The sequence below is a fragment of the Tupaia chinensis genome, unplaced genomic scaffold, assembly GCF_000334495.1.
Source record: "Tupaia chinensis unplaced genomic scaffold, TupChi_1.0 Scaffold000217_1, whole genome shotgun sequence".
Lineage (NCBI taxonomy): Eukaryota > Metazoa > Chordata > Mammalia > Scandentia > Tupaiidae > Tupaia > Tupaia belangeri.
In genome coordinates, this window is record NW_006159692.1 from 3,783,812 (window position 1) to 3,807,846 (window position 24,035).

Here is a 24,035-nt window from a genome sequence, read left to right on the forward strand (position 1 = left end):
TTCCCTTTCTGTCTCTCTCCAGTGAGCATACACTCCCTATGGCAAAAATCTTTTAAAAAAAAAAGAATTGTTACTGACCTAGGCTCACATCCTCTTTGCACAAAACCATCTTCTTGTTTCAGAGTCTTGACATGTAAATAATTAGTTTTCTTAATATGGAATGTTTTCCAGCTAAAGATACAGATCAGCACTATCCAGCCTGACAGTAAGATAGCTGAGGACTTGTGATTTAGCAGTAAGGGGAAATATACCAGTTTTCAAAGATTTGGTACCCAAAAGAACGTAACATAGCTCAATAATTTTTACATTGATTATAAGTGTAAATGTTAAATATTTTTATTATATTGGGTTAAATATATTACATTTTTTCTTATTTAACTCATTTGCTACAGAATTTTAAATTACATATGTGACTCACATTTGTGGTTCATACTTACTTCTTTTGAACAGCACTATTGTAAATAGGAGTAAAGCAGAATGGAAATTAACCCTGAAAAGAAGAGTTTAGCTTTCTTTTTGCATGTACTTGCCTGCTTCCCCCAGCTTCTTATTTATAGATAGAGTGTGCTAGAATATCTTATGTAACAAATAACAGTACAGAGTAGGACACAGAGCTTCTCTTTGTATGTGCCTTAGATATAACAACAGTTTTGATTACCCTGCAGAGAATATTTGAATAGCATAATTAATTTCATAAAACTTAACTATTCAACTGGTAATGCCTGTCTGTGTATAAGGAACAATTTATACCTTAGTTTCAATGTGCACCTATCCCATTCCTTATACTAGCTTACCCTACTGTTAAAATAATGAACAAATCTGAGCATTCTCCTCCTGCTGATTAATTTATTCAACTTTCTTGAAAACTAGGGAAATGATTAGTGGCCTTACAGAATTTATTGCAAACGCAAGGAAGCTATCCAGATTTGTTTTATATTTTTAAAGCACTTATACATGTGTTTTGTTTTTTAAATCTCACAGGTATCTATTTCTAGACTATCAGTAGCTTTAGCCATTCATTTCTGTTGTGATAGAACAGCCTTTGTAATATAGTTAGTATTCCTTTGGCCAACCAGGGTTTCGGTCCTGGCCCCAGTAGCTTGAAAAACACGTTGGGTACATACATGTGCATATGTGCATACATTTGCACATGTCCAAAATTCTGACGGATGGAGGGAAAGATTGTGGTATGGCCACATCCCATTGAGGAGGTGCTTTGTTTCTCATTGCTGAGTGTACACACCATCTGCCACTTAAAACATAAGACAGATCTTACTATACCATGATCCTCCTGCTTAAGCCTCCCAAGTAAGAGTACGGTGGCTTGCTTCCATGCCCAGGTCTGTTTTATTGACAGGGTCTTTCTCACTGTTGCTCAGGCCAGCCTTGTACTCATGGTCCTCGTACTGCAGTCTTCCAGTTTGCTGCAATTACAGATGTGTGCTACTGTGCCCTGCTTGTAGGTTGAACCAGTAACTGAACATAGGGCTCCCAGGTGGTCATAGCCTGTGGAGCATAGCATCTTCCAAGATGTGCCACTGCTGCTCTTTGTTTTTGTCTGTTTGTTTTGTTTTTGCTGTGGGGTATGTGTGCTTGCCAGAAAGACAGAAAGAAAGAGAATGAGAAATTATGCCACCATGGGGACTGGGGGGGGGCAGCCATGCCGCAATCCCTTCTCCTTTAGTCTCCTCTTCAGATTTTTGGGTACCCGGTGCCTGGTGTGATTTGTTTGTTTGTTTGTTTGTTTGCTTGTTCTAAAGCTGCCAGATCCAGGACATGAACTGTTGAGATGGCCATGTGAGATCCAGCACCTTTACCTCAATTCCATCTGCTGGCCCACCCTGGGCCTTTTTATACACTCTTATCTGTCCCTACTCACTTGTCCCCAGATGTGTAAATATGGAAACTATCACATTGCTGAGGAGAAACTTATTTAATGTGTCTTTAATACACTAAATAATGAAATATTGTGTACTCTTCCACTTAGAATATAATCTTTACCATACTGTCAGGATATGAAAAGGTCTTTAAACAACTTTGGGGCTTCTATTGATAAAACATAACTTTATTTATTTATTTATTTTAATTCATAGTAGAGAGAGCATATATATACATGCACACAAAAGAGGGGAGTGAGAAATGCATCCTGTTGTGGGTCTAGTCATGCCACAGTCCCCTCTCTCCAGCCTGTCAGGATTCTGGGCATGTGTGCCCACCACATTTCAGGTCTACTAAGCTGGGGATCTGAATCTGTCACCCCATGGCCTTCCACAGTACAAACTGCATCACCAGGCTAGGCCTAGCCCAGAGTTTTTGAGAAAATGATGCGCTAAAGTCAAGTTGTCCTGATTACCATTTTGAAATGTGTTAATGCTATTTTATAGTGCTCTTACAGCATGGAGCTGAGCCAACCATCCGAAATACAGATGGAAGGACAGCATTGGATTTAGCAGACCCATCTGCCAAAGCAGTGCTGACTGGTAAGTGTGTACTGTCTTTGACTATTCTAAGAAAAATGTAAAGAATATGCTTGCTAGGTAAACAATCTGCCCCCTGCAGTTAATGACCTCAACTGCTGTAGATTTTTAGAATAGTCAGTAGCTGTTCTTGGATACATTTAGGCAGTTGACATTTGATTCTTATCTAAGAGAGGTTAAGCTTTTATTTGTTCTTTTAAATTTGTGTTTACATTTATCTTTGTTCCCTTATGGGAGTAGATTGTGACAGATAACTGTGTGTTGCTATCCTGTTTGTTTCTTTGTTTTAATTTTTTTTTTTTTGAGAGGTTTTTGCTGTAGGGCACATGCACTCACCAGAAAGAGACAGACAGAGACAGAAAGCGGGAAATCCCCCCCCCACCCCCCACCCCGGGTGTGTGTGTGTGTGTGTGTGTGTGTGTGTGTGTGTGTGTGTCTGTGCCGCAGTCTCTTCTCCATTCTTCTCTTGGGATCTTGGGCGTGCACGTGCCCAGCATGAGTTTAAGCCACTGGGTCCGGGACTCGAACCGTGGTCGACTACATGGGAGTTCAGCAACATAGCCATTACACCAACTGCTGGACCCTAGAATGTTTTTTAAATAGCCTTCAATTTGAAGACCAGCAGATGGCATAGTGGTTATGTTGCTGGACTCCCATGTAATAGTTAACCATGGTTCATGTCCTGGATCCAGCAGCTTAAAACTCATACCAGGTACGTGTACATGTGTGCCCAAAATCCTGAGAGGAAAATGTAGAAGAAGGGATAGCAGCATGGCCATATCCCCCACAGTGGGATGATTTCTCACTTTCTGTCTCTCTCTGTGTGTCTCTTCGGCAAGCACATGCACCCTATAGCAAAAATCTCAACAACAACAAAAAAATCCCTGAATTTTTTAGATAATTTATGCCTATCCTTTCACATATTGTTTTTTTGTGTGTGTGATGTATTTTAATCATTTTTTATGAAATCCTTTCATAAAGCACTAACCATGCTGTTACTTTTCAAAAGGATTCTGGGCGCACTCATTTCAGCACCATGAAGAGTGCTAATTATTATACTCTGTTAACATTCATGTCCTTGGAACCTGTCTAGATATATAAGGCTATAGTTTAAACTGGAAGCTTTTCAGTTGCATCAGTCAACTTCAGATTTTTTTGTTGGGGGAGAGAGTTTTCGCTGTAGGGAGCATGCATTCACCAGAGAGACAGAGCAATATGGAGAAAGAAAAAGTGAGAAATTACTCCCCAGAGGGATGGCCACACTGCAATCCCTTTTCCTCCATTTTCCTCTTGGAATTTGGGGCACATATACACTCACATGTGCCCAGCATGAGTTTCAAGCCATCAGGTCTGGGACTTGAACCGCTGTTGGCCATGTGAGAATCCAGTGCCTTGGCCACCATATCACCTGCTGGCCCCTCTACTTCACATTTTTTCTCCATTGTCAGCGTGCTTTCCTCTAAAGCAACTCTGCTTTATTATTTACCAAATTCTTACCTGTCACCTGATGACCATTGGAATCCCTTCTAATCTAAAAAGAGCCTAAAGGGTTCTATTATGAATAGCTTATGCTTGGACTTTGTGATGTTTTGGTGCTGCTGCGAAAATTTAGACCAGTCCTTGAAGAGACTTAGAAATGTGAGTTTTTGTTGTGACTATCAATTCAGTATTCATTTCTTCTTTCACTTTTTTTGTAAGAATTGTTTATTTAATTTTACGTATTGTTTTTTAATTTGACCAGGAGAGAAAGAAAGAACAGGAAAATGAGAAAGTGAGCTATCAGGTCCAAGATTCGAACTGCAGTTGGCCATGTCAGAGTCTAGTACCTCATTCACCACACCACCTGCTGGCTCCTCTTCTTTCACCTTGTTGTTATCTTTTTTTAAAAAAAAATAATTATTTATTTTATTTTATTTTATTCATTCGTTTTTTAATTAGACTAGAGAGAGACAGAGGTTGAGAGTGAAAGAAAGAGGAAGTGAGAAAGCAAGCCACCAGATTCAGGACTGGCTGGCCATGTGGGAGTGTCCAGCGCCTTAACCACCACACCACCTGTTGGTCCCTGTTGTTATCTTTTTTAAGTCTTGGGGTTCAAAAGAAGCCTTTCCTTAGCAGTCAGTACATTGTGGGTAGAAGTTTGTATGTCATTTCAGCAAATCATTATATTAATTTAAATTTTTTTGATTTTATAGTTTTGTTTCTATTTATTTGTAAATATAAAAACCATAAACATAAAGAGTTACACTTAATCCATTTTTTCTATTTGTATATGATTGTAAGCATTAAATAACAATAATCTCAGTGTTTAAAAATTTACTGGATTTGGGGCTGACAGGAGGCGTGGTGATTAAGGCACTAGACTCCCACATGTCTGACTGTAGTTTGATTCCTGAACCTGGCAGCTTGCTTTCTCACTTTCCTTCTTTCTCTATGTGTCTCTCTCTGGTAAAATTAAAAATAATAACGTAATTTAAAAATTATTTTAAAAATGTACTGGATTCATAAAGATGTTAATGATTATGTCTAAATAGTGCTTTATAGATTCTGCTGTCATTTCTATAATGTTCATATATTGAGTTTTGTTTATTTCGGGTTTTTTTTTTTTTTTTGAGAGATTTTTGCTCTAGGGCACATGCACTCACTGGAGAGACAGTGAGAGACAAAGAGACAGAAAGCAAAAAATCACCCCTTGGGGGATGGCCACACCTCAATCCTTTCTCCTCAGGATCTTGGGCACGTATGCACACTTGCCTGGTGTGAATTTAAGCTGCCAGGTCCAGTACTCAAACTGCAGTCAACTATGTGTAAACCCAGCCATATAACCATTATGCCATCTGCTAATCCCTTGGTTTATTTTTTTTAATTAAGTTGTGAATACATTAGTTTGCTGCCAAAATAACATGCTCATTTTAGGAACTATGAGGGGAGATTAAAAAAAAAAAATGAAAAACTTTCTAAATACCCAAGACAAGCTTTGTTACTGTTTTGGTTTATTTCCTTCTGGGTTTTCTTTTTTCTATGCATGTTGTTTTGATTTAGTTGTGATCACACTTCATTGTATAGTATCAAGTGATCTTTTTCTTCACTTTCATAACAAACATATATATTCCACATTGCTCATATTAATATTTTAAAATTCCTCAGTGTTTTCTTGAATAATCATTTTCTGTTTATTGGAAATTTAGTTCCAGATTTATTTACTTTATAGGCAGTGAGCATCTTTTTGCATAAAACTCAATTTTTAAATTTCTACTCTCCCCCCCCCCCCCACCCCCCCCAGGGAAAATATGACAAAAAAAAAACCCCCCCATCTCACAGGTGAATATAAGAAAGATGAACTCTTGGAAAGTGCCAGGTGTGTACTAATGTTATATGTGCCATCAATACTTCGGCATTAAAGATTTGTTTCTTTGTTTTATTAATAAGGAAATTTTAAAGGTTTTTTTTTTAAGTGGTCATAATACAAGGGTCCTCAAAATTCATAGAAAATAATATTACAAAAAACCTGTGTGTGGATTTAAAGTTTTTCATTTTAAGACTTTTTGTCATTATGCATGGTATAGCATTTTTTGCACATGTAAAAGAGTTGAACACCCTGCTCAGAGTCTGGTCACACCACGATCCCCTTCCTGCTCTTGCCTGTCTGATCTGTGTGCTCATGGACATGCACTGCATGTTTCAGGCTGACTGGGCCAGGAATTCGAACTGTGGTCACTATGGAAAACTCCGCTTCTCTTGAGCAGCACATTACTGCTCTTCCACAGAGCTACCTGATTTCAGCTTTTTTCCCCCTCACCAAATAACCTTGTACCTTAATTCCATTTTTCCACAAACTTTTTGAGGTTCCTTCTTATGTGTTTAGGTAGAATTTGATAAAGAATACAAATTACAAATACAGTTTTTTTTGCATCCTAGGAGTGGCAACGAGGAAAAAATGATGGCTCTGCTTACACCTTTAAATGTCAATTGCCACGCAAGTGATGGCAGGAAGGTATTTCCTTTTGCAATTAAATTTAGAATATGTTTGAGTACTAATAAATAGAGTACTGATATAATTTTCCAGAAAGTGTGTTCAGTCTCCATCAAGAGGGACAGAGATGGGGAGAGAGAAAGTAACCCCTAAAAGGCATAGTCACACTACAATTCCTTTGCCTCCATTCTTCACCTTGTTGAGATTTTGGGCACACACACTCACATGCCTGAAGTATTTTTCAAACCACTGGACTCGAACTGCATGGTTGGCCATGTGAGGTCTGGATGCCATAATCACCAGGCCACAGAGTCGGCCCCGTATTAATCCTTTATTTTTTGGGACTTTTTGCCATAGAGCTTGTGCACTTGCTGGAGAGACCAAGAGAGGAAAAATGAGAAAACACCCGCCAGGGGGGTGGCCTGCTACAATCCCTTCTCCATTCTTCTCCCAGTATTTCGGGCACACATACATATGCACCCAGCATGATTTTCAAGTGGCCAGGTTCGGGATTTGAACCATGGTTGGCCATGTGGGAGTCCAACCACCATGCCATGTACTGCTCACCCCCCGCCCCAGATTAATTCTTAAACTTAGTAAGACTTTCTTGGTTAATAAATGTTTCCTTCTTTGCTTGCTAGAATTGTAATTGTAAAATTCTAAAATTCTAAACCTTTATGTGTGCTTTCAGTGTATATGGTGGGTGTTATAAAACCAAGTTGATAACTGTATATTTGGGCAGTTGAGTTATAATTGGATTTTAATTAGGATTTTTTACTTTTAGATACGTTTTATTTGGCCCTTACTTGAATTTCATTAATGTATTTTATTAATATTTCAGTCAACTCCATTGCATTTGGCAGCAGGATACAACAGAGTGAAGATTGTACAGCTGTTACTGCAACATGGAGCCGATGTCCATGCTAAAGATAAAGGGTATGCATTTGGAGAAAAATTAGGACTTTTTAAATGTTACTGTCTTTATAACAATCTTTGTAACCTTATAAAAAACAATTTTTGCTAAATAGCATTCACAATGTGCTTTTATCATACACGGGTTGCTTTGAAGGCACAGGGAACTATAAAATCTTAATCCCACCACTCATAGGGTTTATACTGCACTTTAGAGGGCATGAAAAAAATACCTCACAATGGGAAGAGTTCTCTAGTGAGTGCCAAGTGATAATAGAGAGGGGTGGTAAGGTGTTCCCTGGAGAGAATTTTGCATGATGGCTGGAGTTGTTGGGAAATCCTTCAGGAGGAAGTAGTATTTGACTGACTTTATCAGGTAGATCTCAGTTTTAAAAAGCAGAGTTTGAGAAATATCTCTATACAAGAGAATTGGTATAAGTGGGAGCTCAAGCAGGTTTGTAGCACATTTAAGAAACTGACTAGACAATCTTGACTGAAGCAGGTGATTGAGATGGGGGCAAATGAAGGTTAGGGTTACAAAAACATAACCAGGTTTAGGGGACTTTATAGCCTAAGGAATTCAGACTTTATGCTGTGATCTTAATCGTTCTGTGATGTGCAGTAAGGGGCATGCTTACTGAAAAAGGAGTTTCAGGAGGTGCATTCTGGAGCAGTATATAGGAAACACTGGGGAAAGAGGAGACAGAAGGCAAAGAGGAGTTAGGGAAATATGAGCACTCTGGGCATTTATCCATGATAAGGATGCTGAGGACATGGAAATACAGCCAGAGGAAAGCGGTAATGCAGTACAGGAATGGATAAGACTTGTCAAATATCTGGACATGAAGAAAAAGAGAAAGGGATAAAAGGCAGACTGTTCATTTCAAATTCTCAAGCTAATTAACTTGGACCCAAGATACACATATTGGAGTAAAGGTTGCTGGAGAGCATTGAGTTCCCAGATAGAACACTTGGTTTTGAGATGATGGAAACTCAAGTGAAGGTATCTAGTAGATAGTTGGGAATGAAATTCATACTCAGGCAAGTAATGCTGCCATGTATTCAGAAGACGTGAGGAAAGCCGTGAGCCTTTGAGGAGAAGACACATAAGAACTAGACTAACTCACTAGTGGCATCGCCTACCAGAGGCCATCATGATGGTGGCTGTGGCCATTTTTAAAGTGAATGATTCCCAGAGAGGGGTTTCAGGATAGAAATCAGGATTTTAAATTTTCTCTATTTCCATTATGAAGGAATTGGTTCTCTGTTTTTTAAGCAGTATAGCAAGTTATCTTCTAAGAACACAAAAAAAATTTTCAAAGAAGAGCCAGCATTTGAACTGAGTCTGGGAAAGATGTGTTGAAGTGATCAACCCACCAAAGGAGGGAGGGTTCTCCCCTGCTCCTGGCAGCAGTGCGTGCAGACATACCGGGAGCTCCTAGTTAGTGCGCCACGTGGGGGTGAGGCTTGGGGGTCAGGTCATTGTGTGTGCCTGGTTGAACAGTTGGAGCTGTCTCCTGAACGCAGAGGAGGAACCACCAGGGATGTTAATTAACGCACACACATTTATCTTTTATTAAAATCTGACTACTGCTTGGAGGATAAATTGGATTGAAACTTTCCTACAGTTCAGGGGGGAAATGATACAGACCCAAATTAAGGCAGCGGCAGTGACAATGGGGAAAACAGGAAGATGGATTTTAAAAAGACTTGGGAATTAGAATTGTTAGGACTTGGAGTCATAGGTGTGTTACTAAATTTTTACCATTTTTATTGGAAGGTCTCATAAGCCATATTCTATTTAAATCTGAGTGTAAATTTGAGTTAATTAGAATGAAATAAACTTTAATTTATAAATTTCCCTGGGCCTAGAGAGTCTAAAATAACACAGGTTTTATCCCCTCTTTGTAGTGATCTGGTGCCATTACACAATGCCTGTTCTTATGGTCATTATGAAGTAACTGAACTTCTGGTCAAGGTTAGTTCTCCTGTACTTTCCTAGTTATTTTCTGTAACTATAAAATTATGTGAAATACATAGTATATCTCCTTCTGTGCTTTTGGTGCTTGGTGGAAATGGAGTATTTATGAGTAGAAAATATGGGTGATTGATAGGTCAGCATATGATGGCTTTGAGATTCTTGAAATAACCATACAATTTAAAATATAAGGTTGCACTACCATTTTGTAAATAGATTTAAGTGATTCTATAATTTGTAGTTAAAGGCGAGGTTTCAAAACTCTTGAAAGCTATTATCAGAAAACAATTTCTAGTGACTCATAGTGATGGTGACTAAAGTCACCATCAGCTACATTTGCAAGATTTTCAGTTGTATTCACTTTTGTTTTGAGACCTACTGATTATCAATTAATGTAATTTCTTCCTTGTGCTTTTTTATTTTCCATGTGTCCAGTGTACATATGTATATATGTATCACTTTACTGAGAGGTTTTTATTGTTGTTTTTAATTACTATGAACTCTGCTTCCCATGTTTTAAAAATATTGCCAGAGTGTGTGTGCACTTGCCAGAGAGAGAAGCCCCCAAAAGAGGCGGGTCACACAATCCTTTCTCCATTACTTTATCCTGTCAGGTTTTAGGCATGTGCACATGTGCACCCAGCATGTTTTTTGAGCTGCTGGGACTGGGATTCAAACCAAGGGCAGCCATGTGGGTTCTGGCTCTCCTGACCACTAGACCATAGGGCCAGCCCCGTCCAGTTGTACTTTGAGTTGGAACAGAGTTACTCAGTAAGCTTCACTCTTCCAATATGCTAGGAAATTGTTATTTAACAAACAACTTCCCAAAACTAGCAAGAAACCTTATTTATTTTGACCCTTGTTGGTTGGGAAGAGAAGAAATCTATCCTTGAAAGCAAATCCAAGGGTATTACCCATGCCCATTTCCATCTGTCCTCAGCATATTTCTTCATATTTTTAAAAATTTTAATTCATCTTTTTTTTTCTTTATTTTTTTAATTTGCTACAAGGCATGTGTAGAGAGAGAGAGAAAATGTGAAAGCAAGCTGCCCGGTCTGGGACTTGAACTATAGTCAGCCATGTGGGAGTCCTGTGCCTTCACCACCATATCACCCACTGGCTCCTTACCTACAGTCTTGAAACCTCTCTTACCCTGAACACTGTCTGTCCCTTCAGTACTTTTCCTCCCTCTCTCAGCAGCCGTCATGGGAGGGAAGGAGACACTACTTCAGTGTCTCTGCTTCTTTTTGGGCATTTACCTTCATGAAATACATTTTCCCAAAACTTTAAATAATGATTAGATATCCTTGAATAGCATATAAGCCTTTGTAAAATTCATGATGTGACTATAATATTATATATTTCTGGCAGTAATATTTTTGCTTCTTGTAAAATTGAATTCATTTTTCCGTGTTTATTATTTCATTCATGATAGAGAACCTGTGTTCATGAGAGAGGGAGGATTGTAAAACCGAGCCATGAATTCAGCAGAACACATGCAGTGTTGCTGTGGCGTGAGTGAGACATGAGCCAAATTACACCAAGACTTAAAGACAATTAAGTAGTATTTTCTAAGATGTAGTGTTACCAAATAAGAATGGAGGGCTGACCAGAGGTCATACTTTGAATGGAGGTTAAACTTCAACAAAGTCCCAAGAAAGCAAGTGAACAGGAATTGGGAATGCAAGCTGAGGCCTTGGGCAACACTGAGTCAGTTGGCACCTTTTGTTATATCGCCTGGCTAGAGGAAGCTGGCATTCAGTGACTGACTGCTTTCCGAGCCCAGGACACTGTGCTAGGCACAGAAGGCACCAAGACTTGATCTATGGGCAAAACATTCAGGAAATGAAGGTGTGGCACCGGCAGACACCAAATAACAAGGAGTTCTCCTGACTTTCTCCTCATAACCTTTGAGTACAAGGAGGATGCATCTGGCTAGAATGAGAGGACAAATTCCGTCAGCTAGATTCACAATCAAACAACTGTGCATAAAGTGTCGACTGAAATTTCTTTGCTTAGAAGGGAATGTTGGAACCTCTAATGGGCCAGCACAAGGTTCTGTCTTTGCCTTTATTGTGATCTACAGTTTTTATTGTTGATAAATATTAGAAGGGATACTTTAAAATTTTGCAGATTAACACAGAGCTGAGAACGATAGCTGATATTCACGTTGATAAAATCAAGGTTTAGAACCATCTTCACATGCTCTTAGCTTATGTTGAAGCTAGTAAAATGGCATTTAAAAGGAATCAACTAAGAAATAAGTTCAAGAGACCGGCAAGTGGCATGGTGGTTGGCGTGCTGGACACTCCACATGGTTGACTGCAATTCAAGACTGATCTAGTGACTTGCTTTCTTACTTTCCCTTTCTCTTTCATCAAATTAAAATAATGAAGTTAAGTAAATTTTAAAAATAAATTAGATCAAGGGAACTAGCAGTTAGTGTAATGGTTATGTCGCTGGACTCCCATGTAGTCAACCACGGTTCGCGTCCTGGACCTGGTGGCTTAAAACTCATGCCAGGCACATGTGCGTGCGGGCCCAAGATCCGGAGAGGAGAATGGAGGAGAAGGGATTGCGGCATGACCATCCCCCCTGGTGGGTGATTTCTCGCTTTCTGTCTCTGTCTCTCTCTGTGTGTCTGGCGAGCGCACGCACCCTATAGCGAAAACTTCTCGAAAAAAAAATGAATAATAAATTAGATCAAAAAATAAGTTCACAAGAACAAAATGGGAGAGGAGAACATATTTGGTATCTTTTTTTTTTTAAGAATTACTTTATTTAACTTTATTTTATTTATTTTAATTTGACCAGAGAGATACAGAGTGAGAGAGAGAGAGAGAGAGAGAGAAAGTGAAGAAGCAAGAAAGCAAGTTGCCAGGTCTGAAACGCAAACCGCCGTCAGCCATGTGGGAGTTCAGCACACTTAATCACCATGCCACCTACCAGCCTCTGCTTACTTCATGTTTTAAAAAAATTCTAGAGCTTTAAAATTACTTCCAGTTCAGTAACATGTAAATTCTGATGTGTCTGCTTAAAAGCTATCCTTTTCTGCCTAGAGTAGATGTGTCAAGAACAAATGTAATAATGGATTTACTATTCAGTAACTATACTGGGAGTTTATTGTTATTTTAGGCTCTAGATTTTTAAAAATAATTATTTATTAATTGTACATATTCATTTGTTTTATTCTTAATTTGACCAGAGAGAGACACAGAGAGAGAGAGAAAGTGAGAAAGCAAGCCGCCAGATCCAGGGACTCGAACCATGGTTGACCATGTGGGATTGTCCAGCTCCTTAACCACCATGCCACCTGCTGATCCCTGCGATTTTTTTTAAATGAATTTTCTAAACTAAAATATATTTAGTTGAAGGCCACCTGGATGATCAAGTCTATAAGCCATCTGAGATGAAGGATGAATGAAATAACTTGAGATGTTTATATTGGAAAAGAAAAACATAAGAGTTGCCTTCAAATATTGCAAAGTAAAGTATTGATCTTTTTTGCTCCAAAGAAGACAAATGGATCAAACTTATTTTAACCTAATGTAGAAGAGAATATCCAAACAACTGGAGTTATCTACTAGTTTTAAAAATCCATGTTAGTGGGGCCAGCAAGTGACATGGTAGTTAAGGACTCCGGACTCCCACATGGCCAACTGTGGTTCAGGTCCTAGACCTGGCAGCTTGCTTTCTTGCATTCTCTCTTTCTGTTCCTCTCTGGTCAATTTTAAAAAGAAAAAAAAAAAAAGTTAAAAGTTTAAATAAAATCACTCTTTAAAAAAGAAAAAAAAATCCATGTTAGTTGAGAATTAGGTCCCCATCATTGAAAGTGTGTTGAAGCCTTAATTTATGGTGCTGATCCAGCACTGCTGAGTTGTCATAAAAGTACTGTAGACTTGGCTCCCACATCACAATTAAAAGAAAGACTAGCTTTAAGTGTGACATTAGGAAGGTGGTTTGTTCTCTGATGGGAACCTGTAGAAGGATTTTGAATTTAATGGGAGGTTGAACTAGACAGACTTCTTAGAAATGGCTAAAGTTAAGAAGTTTTACTAAAATGAAGTATTGGTAAACAAGGCTGTGGAACAGCTGGAACTTCAGCATTGCTGATAACAATGGCGAATGGTACAGCCACTTTCACAAACTATTGACAGTTTCTACTAAATTCAAACATGGATCTACCATGATAGCCCATGTCCATAGGCATGTTTCACTGAGAGGCATATGTACTCATTACTGTTTTTAACAGTGAAAGTGTTAAATAGACCTTTGTGGGCACCTCTGATAATCAGCAACTATTTTTTCATTAGGAAAAATGTGTTTTCTTTCTGAAATAATTGACTTAAAAAGTTAATCTCTTTAGGCTTGCACGAGGTTAATTTACAAAGTACTAATGATTCTAAATTCTTTTCAAAACTGAACATAAAATACATGCTTTCCCCCCCCAGCACGGTGCCTGTGTGAATGCGATGGACTTGTGGCAGTTTACTCCTCTTCATGAAGCAGCTTCTAAGAACAGGGTTGAAGTGTGTTCTCTTCTCCTAAGTTACGGTGCAGATCCAACACTGCTGAACTGTCACAACAAAAGTGCTATAGACTTGGCTCCCACGCCACAGTTAAAGGAAAGACTAGCATGTGAGTATGGAATGAGCAGTGTTCAGTTGATATTAAATGATCAATAAATTGAATACTTTTTCTTGTTTTTAGAAGCATTTAATAGAATTAGAACTTTTTAAAGTTATTGGTGTTATTTGGGCTAGCATATGTAATAACCTGGAAGCTTCTACTTACTGGAGATGCTATGAAAAAACACTAGTATTTTTTAAGTCAAGTTACATACTTTTTTAAAAATATTAATCTCATATATGGTATGCTTTTTAAACAAATCCATTTGTATTTTGCTCCTGTCTTTAATGATTTTCTCTTCTTTTTAATTGCTAGAGTTCATAGTGCTTCCTTGCTTGCCAGAAGGGGGATGGCAACAGGGAGCGCTCCCACTATGGGGCATTGTCATGTCGCATTCTCCATCCTGTCTAGATTTTTGACCCCTCATGCACATGCACCCTGTGTATTTTTCAAGCTGCTGGAACCGGTGGTATTGAAACTGGTCAGCTATGTGGGATCCACTCCCTTAACCATCAGGCTACAGGGCCAGCCCTTAAACATGCCCCCCCCTTATTTTTTTGCTATAGTACATGTACACTCACTGGAGAGAGATGGGGGCTAGGGTGAGAAAGCACTCCCTCACAAGGAAGATGGCCATATCTTAGTCCCTTCTCCATTCTCCTCTTGGGATTTTAGGCCCACACCTACACACGCCCAGGGTGATTTTCAAGCCACCAAGTCCAGAACTTAAACTGCATAGTCAGCCATGTGGGATCCAATCATCTTAACCACCATACCTGGCTCATTCCCCCAATTTTTTTTTCTTTCTTTTGTTTAAACATTTATTTATTTATCTATTTATTTGTTGTGATTTTCAAGCTGCCAGGCCCAGGGCTCGAACCATAGTCAGCCATGTGGGAATCCAGCACCTTAACCACCATGCTACCTAGTAACCCCTATTCCTCAGATCTTAACATGTATTATGCTTTGGTACCTGGGCCAAACTCTGGTTTTCATAGCTAAAGTAAATATAGTAAGACATAACACTTAGTCCAGACACAGTTTTGCTACATATTAATGTAAATAGGCAACTTCTATTAGTCTTTTATTTTTCTGGTTCAATAAAGAATAATGGTTGGTCTCATTAAGTCTGATGAGTAAAACACTTTGTAGATGACTTTTAGAAATATCAGTTTGCCTAGTCCCCAGTTCTCTGATAAGAACAAAACCATCTGTTACCTCCATAATGTTAGTGTAAAGATTATATTATTTGTTTTATTTCTTTCCTGAGAAAAGCTCTGTTCTTTGGACATTCCTCAGAACACTCTGATCTGGGAATATATTGTTGTACTTGAGCTATCTCTAGACCGGTTATGTTTTTGTTTTTTAAGCATCATTTATTTGATTTTATTTATCATGATCATCATTTTTTAAAATTTGACCAGCCTCCCAATTACAGTTATTTATTTGGTAGGAATACCACTTACAAGTCTCCTGTCTCTGTATCACTCTTTGTCTCTCTCTCCTTCTGTCTCTCTCTCTGGTCAAATTTTAAAAATGGTAAGATTTTTAAAGTACTTTTATTAAAAACATACATATATATATATATGTTTGTAAGTAAGGGAAAACCGGTGGGGCTGGCTTCGTAGTTGGGTGGATCCCACATGGCAAACCATGCTGTTTGTATCCTGGCCCCAACAGCTTGGAAAAACATACCAGTTGTGTTTGTGTGCCCCAAATCCTGTGACATTGAAGAATGGAAGAAAAGGGATTGAGGCATGACCATGCCCCATGGTGGGGTGCTTTCTCTGTCTCCCTCTTTCTGTCTGGCAAGTACATGTGCCCTCTAGCAAAAAAAAAAAAAAAAAAGAAAAAAAAATATATATGTGAAAAATTTCTGGGCTACAAGTCTGTATCATACACTCAGGAGTGTGCTACAGACTTCATCCATTTAGGAGAGTGTCCGCTGTCAACTGAGTCTGTGTGTGCACGTGGGGACAAACTGGCTGTAACTGAGAGGAGCCGGAATACAACTGTCTCTACTTTTGGTGGGTTATTTGTAGAATAACTTTAGAGCGTCTCTCAGGCTATTTTGTAAGATTATTTTGTAAATGTATATATATATACACATATATATACATATATATACATATACAGATGTATATATACATATATATACATCTGGGGGTTTTTTTAGAGAGATTTTTGCTATAGGGCATGTGCACTTATGAAAGAGGCACAGAGAAACAGAAAGCGAGAAGTCACCCCCAAGGGGGGATGACCATGCCGCAATCCCTTCTTCTCCATTCTCCTCTCAGGATTTCGGGCATGCATACACATATGCCCAGCATGAATTTCAAGCCACCGGGTCCCACACTTGAACTACAGTTGACTATGTAGAATTTCAACGTAACCATTTTGCCATTTGCTGATCCCGAAAATAATTTTTTTTTTGTTTTGATGCCTGGTGACTTACTAGATTAGCCCCCTCACTGTGATAATTCTCACATAGATTTAAATGCTCTTTCTTAACCTAGATGAATTTAAAGGCCATTCATTGCTGCAAGCTGCACGGGAAGCTGATGTTACACGAATCAAAAAACATCTGTCTCTGGAAATGGTGAATTTCAAGCATCCTCAAACACATGAAACAGCATTGGTAATGTTTCAGATTTCAGTTTTTAAAATACAGTAACTAAAAATATGCCAAACTAATCATAGTTCCTACTTTTAGTAGTTACATTGTTTTAAAAATCTAACTTTTAAAAATTGGGACCAGCAGTTAGCATAATGGATATGTCGCTGGACTCCCATGTAGTCAACCGCGGTTCGAGTCCTGGACCCAGTGGCTTAACTCATGCCGGGCATGAGTACATGTGTGCCCAAGATCCCAAGAGGAGAATGGAGGAGAAGGGATTATAGCGTGGCCATCCCCCTGGAGGGTGATTTCTTGCTTTCTGTCTCTCTGGCTAGCACATGTGCTGTATAGCAAAAATCTCTCCCCCCCAAAAAAAATAAAAATTTAATGCCTACATATGTATGAAAAATATATTTCAAACAGTACAGAAAAATAGGCAATCTCAATTCCCAAAAGGTAACACTATTATTAGTTTTAGACTCCTTTCTGAGAAAAATTGTACTCATATACTGGCATATATTATGTGTAATTTCATTATTATTATTATGGATGTATGTATCATTTGCCTTTTTTAGGAGCTGTAAATATTACAAATGCTTATATTTGAACATTTAGAATGCACTGAAAGTAATGAAAATTATACCATCATCCAGATAAAAATCACTTGAATTTTCTTCTAGTTTTGCATGTTTTTTGGCTCCCTCCCTCCCCCCCAAAAAATAGATCTAAGTGTAAGTGAAGGATCTTAGAGGGGTCTTCCTAGTAGAGGTAGTGACAACTCTGTAGAGCTTGTGAGTAAGGAAGTCTCAGGAAACGCAGTCAGGGAAGACTCAAGCTACTGGGGATGTAAGTGGTAGAAGATGGGGAATAGTGTAGTCAAGGCCTACCTTGAAAGTAAAAACTTAAAAGGTAAAAGTAATTCTTGTATGATCATAGAGCATGCGTTGGGTCAGAGAAGATAAATGAATGTGTTCTTTTTTTCTTTTTTGGGGGGAGAGGTTTTTGCTATAGGGCATGTGCGCTTCCCAGAGAGAAAGAAAGCAAGAAATCACCTCCAGGAGGGGATGGCCACACCACAACCCCTTCTCCATTCTTCTCTTGGGATTTTGGGCACCCACACGCACACACCTGGTGTGAGTTTAAGCCACTGGGTTCGGGACTTGAACCACAGTGGACTACATGGTAGTCCAGCGGCATAGCCATAACACCAACTGTTGATCCCAATGAATGTGTTCTCAAGAGCACACTTAACCTTTGGTAGTCTTGCTTACCTAATGTCCTTTATGGTAAATTTTGTTCCTTGTGCTATGATGTAAACTGTGAAGTTTATATGGAAACCTATCAATAAAACATTTTGTACTTTTTTGCTCCTTAACATGTAAAAAACAAACAAACAAAAAAAAACCAAGTTAAAAAAAAAATAGCTGCAGACTAATAAGAAATGTTAGATAAAACTAAAACCATAATAGCATTAAAATGGTACAAATTCGTAACTGACCACATGATAAGTTTTCTGACCTGTAAAGCCAAAACTACATGTTGTTTTCCTCTGAATATCCTACTATTAAACAATTCATTTTAAAAATATATAGTAGTAGTTAAGTATTGGTGTGTAATTGCAGTACAGGAGTAGTTTGTCCTAGATTTTCAGAGGTTTTAGGCCCTGCCCCCAGGATGGTACAGAGGAGTTAGGGGTGCAGTTTGAGGTGGACATGCTGAAGAATTCTTAGAAATAATCTATTTCCATTCTCAATCCTCTCTTGATAGATGGGGTGATTAGCAATGGGGTTTTTTTTGAGGGTCAAGGAATGATTTTGGTGATAGCAACAACATTATAGAATGAATCTATAACAAAGTCTTGAAAAACAGGTAAACTACAGTTAATAACAGGTAAAACTCACGAGAACAAATTTCATGTGTATTGAGGTGTATAGAGCAACTTTGCCTAAAAATTATCCAGAGCTTTTAGTTCCTGAACTTTTAGATTTCCATTTTAACCTAGACACGTTGATTAGTCATTTATCATTCAGACCTTATTGAACACCTGTTGTGCATGAGTATCACCCTGGATATTGGGCATGCAAAGATAGGGGCTATTACAGTAAGATACTTAATAGGTTTATACCTGGCAAATCCTTACCTCCTATGTCCTTTTCCTCCTCGAATTCCAGAGTGTGAAATTTTCTACCACTGATTTTGCTAAATGGGCTGTCTCAGCTCCTCCTGTAGGAGCAGCTAGCTGAGAGAGATCATGCGTTACCAAGCAGACTCCAGAGCTTTTGGGTGTTATTTCTTCACATAAAGAAACCCCAAATTTAGGGATGTTTTACTTTTTAATTTTTATTATTTTTGTTATTGTTGTTATTACTATTTTTAATTTGACCAAAGGTGGGGGGAGTGAGAAAGCAAGTTGCCAGGTCCGGGATTCAAACCATAGTCAGCCATGTGGAAGTCCAGCTCCCTGACCACCATGGCACCTGCTGGCCCCCTTTGGAGTGTTTTCTTAACCATTATATTTTTTTAAACACTCATTTATTTATTTAACTATTTATCTATTTATTTGTTATTATTTTCAAGCCACCAGGTCTTGGTCTCGAATCACAGTCATCACCTTAACCACCACACCACTCTTTTCTTAACCTTTAAAGCAGAAAATATACCACACAGTATAAGAAATTTTGAAGGGTGTTGGTCATGTTAATTTAAATGTTTCATGACATAGTCTACATCTTTTCAAAGATGTAGAACAGCATTAAAGCTTAATCAGAATATTTAATAACAGATATCATTTGGTAGATAGGATTTTCAGGCCCTGTTAGAATGTGTTCATTGTTACATATTCCACTTAATAAAAAGTCTTTCAAGAGCAAAGTTAGGTCAGAAATAAAGCAAAGTGGTTAAAATAACTTCATGATTGTTCTTGATTGGAAACAAGAATGTTCTTAAGTAATAGTTATGTATAGTCCTTGATTAATGATGCAATTTAAATTATTTAGCATTGTGCTGCTGCATCTCCATATCCCAAAAGAAAGCAAATATGTGAACTATTGCTAAGAAAAGGAGCAAACATCAATGAAAAGACTAAAGAGTAAGTATCCTCTTTAACAATGAAGTGTTATTGACTTTCTAATTTTTAGGAAATACATTCATGGTCTGTCTGACTTTTTCTCTTTTAAGATTCTTGACTCCTCTGCACGTGGCATCCGAGAAAGCTCACAATGATGTTGTCGAAGTGGTGGTGAAACATGAAGCAAAGGTATACTTCCTTTCTGGTAATCTTTGGTAGTCTAGTGATTTATTTTCTGTTTACAAATGAAAAACCTGACTTCCTGAGCTATTTACTCTCTTTTAAGTATTAGTTTAGTATTTTTTCCCTCTTCGCTATACTTTTTTAGTCCTATAGATAACGTTTTGTTTCAGATTTTTTGCTAGCAAGTCTATGGACTTACTCAAATTTACATTATGCCTGTATAGCCTTCCTTCTCATTCCTTTTAACCACATCTCACTGTTCAAAATATTGTTGAGAAATTTTTTTCTAACAGCACTCACTTCAGAATATTCTCAGCTAAACATACTGATTCTGACCTGACCTCTTTTCTACTTACCTTTTCTCACTCCTATCTTCTATTTCTTGGTTTCCGTGGTAACTCTTGTTTTTGATCCCAGTCACAGTCTTTCTTATCCTCTTATTTCTGTAACTCAGTCAAATAACTCATAATTCAAGTAATTTGACTGAAGACATTCTAGCTCCTTGAGTTGACCTCAGGGCCTAGTGATTAAGGGAGCTGGATTGCACATGGCTAACCACAGTTGGGATCCTGGCCCCTCAGACTTGAAAAAGTTAGACTTGTATAAGTGTGTGTGTGCATGCCCCAAATCCTAACAGTGTGGAGAAATGGAGAAGAGATTGTAACACGGCAACACCCATTAAGGGATACTTTTTCCCTGTGTGTCTCTGGGACCCTCTGAGAATTTAAAAACAAATAAAACAAACAAAACAGATCATAGCTTCCCAGGTTAGTAAATTGCCATTCTTTTTAGTTTGCCAGAGGGTACATAAGCTTGGTGTGTGCGTGGGGGGGGGACTTGTTAGAGAGCACTTACCTTCCCCCCCCCCCATGTGGGATGGTCACAATACAGCCCCTTCTCCATTTTCCCTTTTGGGATTTCGGTCACATACATGTGCCCAAAGTATTTTTCAGGCTTCCGGGTCTGGGACTGTAACTGTTCCGTCAGCTGCATGATGCACCAACTTTCATCTTTATCTACCACGCCGCCAGCCGACCCGGTGTGTTGTTATTCTTCAGTTGGCATTTCTACACAAAGCGTTTATTTATTCAAAACTTAAATTTATAAAGACTAGAAATCATTATTTCTTACCCAATCACTTTTTAAAATACACTCAGTAAAAGATATACCTAGCATCTCTGATTAGAAAGATGACAGTCAACTAAATTTAGCATTTTTCACAGTTTTTAGTTTATATCCTTGCCTTCTTCAAACAAAAATCTTTACTAAGAGTTCAGTATTTAACAGAGAAAGAATGGAGCAACTCCAGATGAAGGGAAAACAAAAGAATAAAGACTTCTTTCCCATTGGCTTCCCCTGAGACCCTTTTCTAAGTGGATTTTGCAGAATAATTTTTTTTTAAATCTGTCCTTCCTTGGGTTTTCACTCACTTAAGGATCTACTTACAATTCTCTAGTTTCTTTTTGTGTTGCCTGTTGGTATTCTTATTTCTCTTTGATGTGGTGAAATTCTTGATAATGTATAATCCTGATCTTTCTTATTGTAAATTATCAAATAAAGTTTATTTCTGCTTGACTGCTTGGCACATCTCATTTGTCTTTCTGTTCTATAACTTCTCGTTGATTGCTTTTTTCATACATGTGATACTCTACTTGAGCACTATCTGGATACATATAAAATTGGGATTGGGAAATAATCTTGACTAGGGTAACCAACCATCTAGTTTTGTCCAGGACTTGGGGATTTCTGGATGCATAAAACTTTGAGTGCTAAAATGAGCAAAACCAGGACAAGTTGGTCACTCTAACAATCTAGTCTTTTTTAATTTTTGCCATAGGGTGTATATGCTTGCTACAGGGTAGAGAAATAGAGAGAGGGAAGGTGAGAGATTACCCCCCAGGGAAAATGGCCACATCGCAATCCGTTCTCCCATTAGAATCCTGGGAATGTCTGGCATGTATGGAACCACAGGGTTCAGGACTCGAACTGCTTAGCTGGCCATGTGGGATCCAGCTACCTTAACCTCTGTACCACCCATTTGCCCATTCACCCTAATCTTAACCAAAGTAGAACCCAAATAAAGTTTTCAAAAGTGGAAGTTTTTTTACATTTCAGTGAGTTTGGGTATGTGAATAGCTCTGAGCATCTTAAATAAATTTTTCAGGTTATATAAGCATGGAGACTAGTTATTTATGATTTAGTTTAAGGTTTGTATTACATGCCTATCAGTTTCTCTCTCTGTCCATTTTTGTATACATCTTTTATTTTTAAAGAATTGTTTTACTTTATTTATTTACTTATTTTTTAATTGGACCAAAGAGGGACATATGAGAGAGAGATGGAAAGTGAAAAAGCAAGCCACCAGGTCCAGGACTCGAACCATAGTCAGTGGTGTGGGAGTCCAGTTCACTTATCCACTAGGCCACCTTCCATCCCCGATGTATACATCTTATTTTGGGGCACATTCCAGAGTAATTTGCAGATTATTGTACATTTCCCCCTGAATGTGTCCATGTGCACATCAACTAGAGTTGAGTCTTTTACAATTCTTTTTTTAGATGTAAAATTTATATGCATTGAACTGTACAAATCTTAAATGTACATTTTCTGAATTTTGACTAATACATACACCTGTATAACCAAAACTCCTATCAGGATATAGAACATTATCTTGTGGAAGAAGTAATGCCCCTTCCCAGGCAGTCCCTACCTCTAGAGGTGACAACTGTTTTGATTTTTTTCTGACCTAGATTAAATTTGCCTATTCTAGGCCTTCATATACATGGAAGTATATATTCTTTTGTGCAAGGCTCCTCCCATTCAGTATTTTGTCATCCAATTATCAGTGGTCTGTTTCTTTTCATTGCTGAGGATTCTTTGTTGTGTGAATATACACGATAAGTATGTTTCTCTATACAGATTACTTTTTACGTGATAAATTAGGTAGACTATTAAGCCTAGAAACAAGTGTTTTAATACTGATTTATTAGATTTGTTACTATTGTGTATCTTGGGGGTAATTTCAACATTTCTATACCTCAGATCCATAAAACTACATGGATTCAACTTTCTTGGGCAATGTCTAGCTCTAAATACAGTGAAATCTAAGAATATTTCAATGCTAAACTCAATTGTTACTCGGGATCTCACATTTTTACCCAAAAATTGGATCTTGTCTGATGTCAGCCTCATGAGTTGATGTATTTGTGCTCTAGATGTGTGCAAAAATATTTGTTTTGGCACTGGATAATAATTTTCGTAAAATAGTAATTGAGACTTTTAAATTACTACCAAGTACTAAGTACGTGATTGGGTGGTTTTAAATTTCACACTGCAGACTCATCTCAGCGTTTTCTTCACTGTTAGGTGAACGCCCTGGATAACCTTGGGCAGACATCTCTGCACAGAGCTGCGCACTGTGGCCATCTGCAGACCTGCCGCCTCCTCTTGAGCTATGGGTGTGACCCCAACATCATATCCCTTCAGGGCTTTACTGCCTTACAGATGGGGAATGAAAATGTGCAGCAACTGCTTCAAGGTAGTAAATGCTTCCATGAAATTAGTTTTTTTTTTTTAATTAATCTTTACAAATGTTTACATATAAGGTGTTACCTATGTAGCAGTTGATGAGAAAGTTTTTGAGACGTTTTGGCTATTTATTTTTAACTCAATATAGTCTTCCCTTATTATACTTGATGCCAGATATCATTAAGTCTGTTACGATTTCATTCCAGTAGCATCTTCTGCTCAGTTTCTTTGGGTAAATAGATGACTCTTAGCTTTTTATCAAGAAAGCTTGTAAGAGCGAAATATATTTGCTACTTCTTTATAAAGAAAGGAAAACTTTGAAAGGGAAACATCTTTCATACAACCCTAATGACAAATAATATCATAAATCTTGGCCATCAGCTTCTTAACTCCTTTCCAAATCCTGCATATACTTACGGGCATGTGGAATTTGTCTAGATAACCAACTACTTGTCTTATTAGAACATTTGAAACTACTGAGTCCACTTAAAGTTTTATCACATTTAATATATTAAATTTGTAGTAATTTTACTACAGTAAACATTAATTAATGTTTAGATTGATTATCTACAAAGTTGGCACAGCTTAAACATTTCAACCTGGAAATCTGTTTCGGGGCCAGCAGTTGGGATAATGGTTTCGTCACTGGACTTCCACGTAGTCAACTGTGACTT

At 38.1% G+C, this 24,035-nt stretch overlaps 1 protein-coding gene across 1 annotated transcript in view; it reads left to right on the forward strand.

Annotated features, from left to right (window-relative positions):
* Positions 1 to 24,035, forward strand: part of TNKS2 (tankyrase 2) — a gene marked incomplete at its 5' end in the record, with an annotated part of 80,368 nt that overhangs the window by 16,533 nt on the left and 39,800 nt on the right. The window contains 10 exon segments of the mRNA XM_014587527.2: positions 2,385 to 2,480; positions 5,796 to 5,832; positions 6,393 to 6,468; positions 7,289 to 7,383; positions 9,271 to 9,337; positions 13,789 to 13,975; positions 16,483 to 16,604; positions 19,580 to 19,671; positions 19,761 to 19,839; positions 23,200 to 23,371. Of these exon segments, the coding sequence (XP_014443013.1) occupies positions 2,385 to 2,480; positions 5,796 to 5,832; positions 6,393 to 6,468; positions 7,289 to 7,383; positions 9,271 to 9,337; positions 13,789 to 13,975; positions 16,483 to 16,604; positions 19,580 to 19,671; positions 19,761 to 19,839; positions 23,200 to 23,371 (1,023 nt within the window).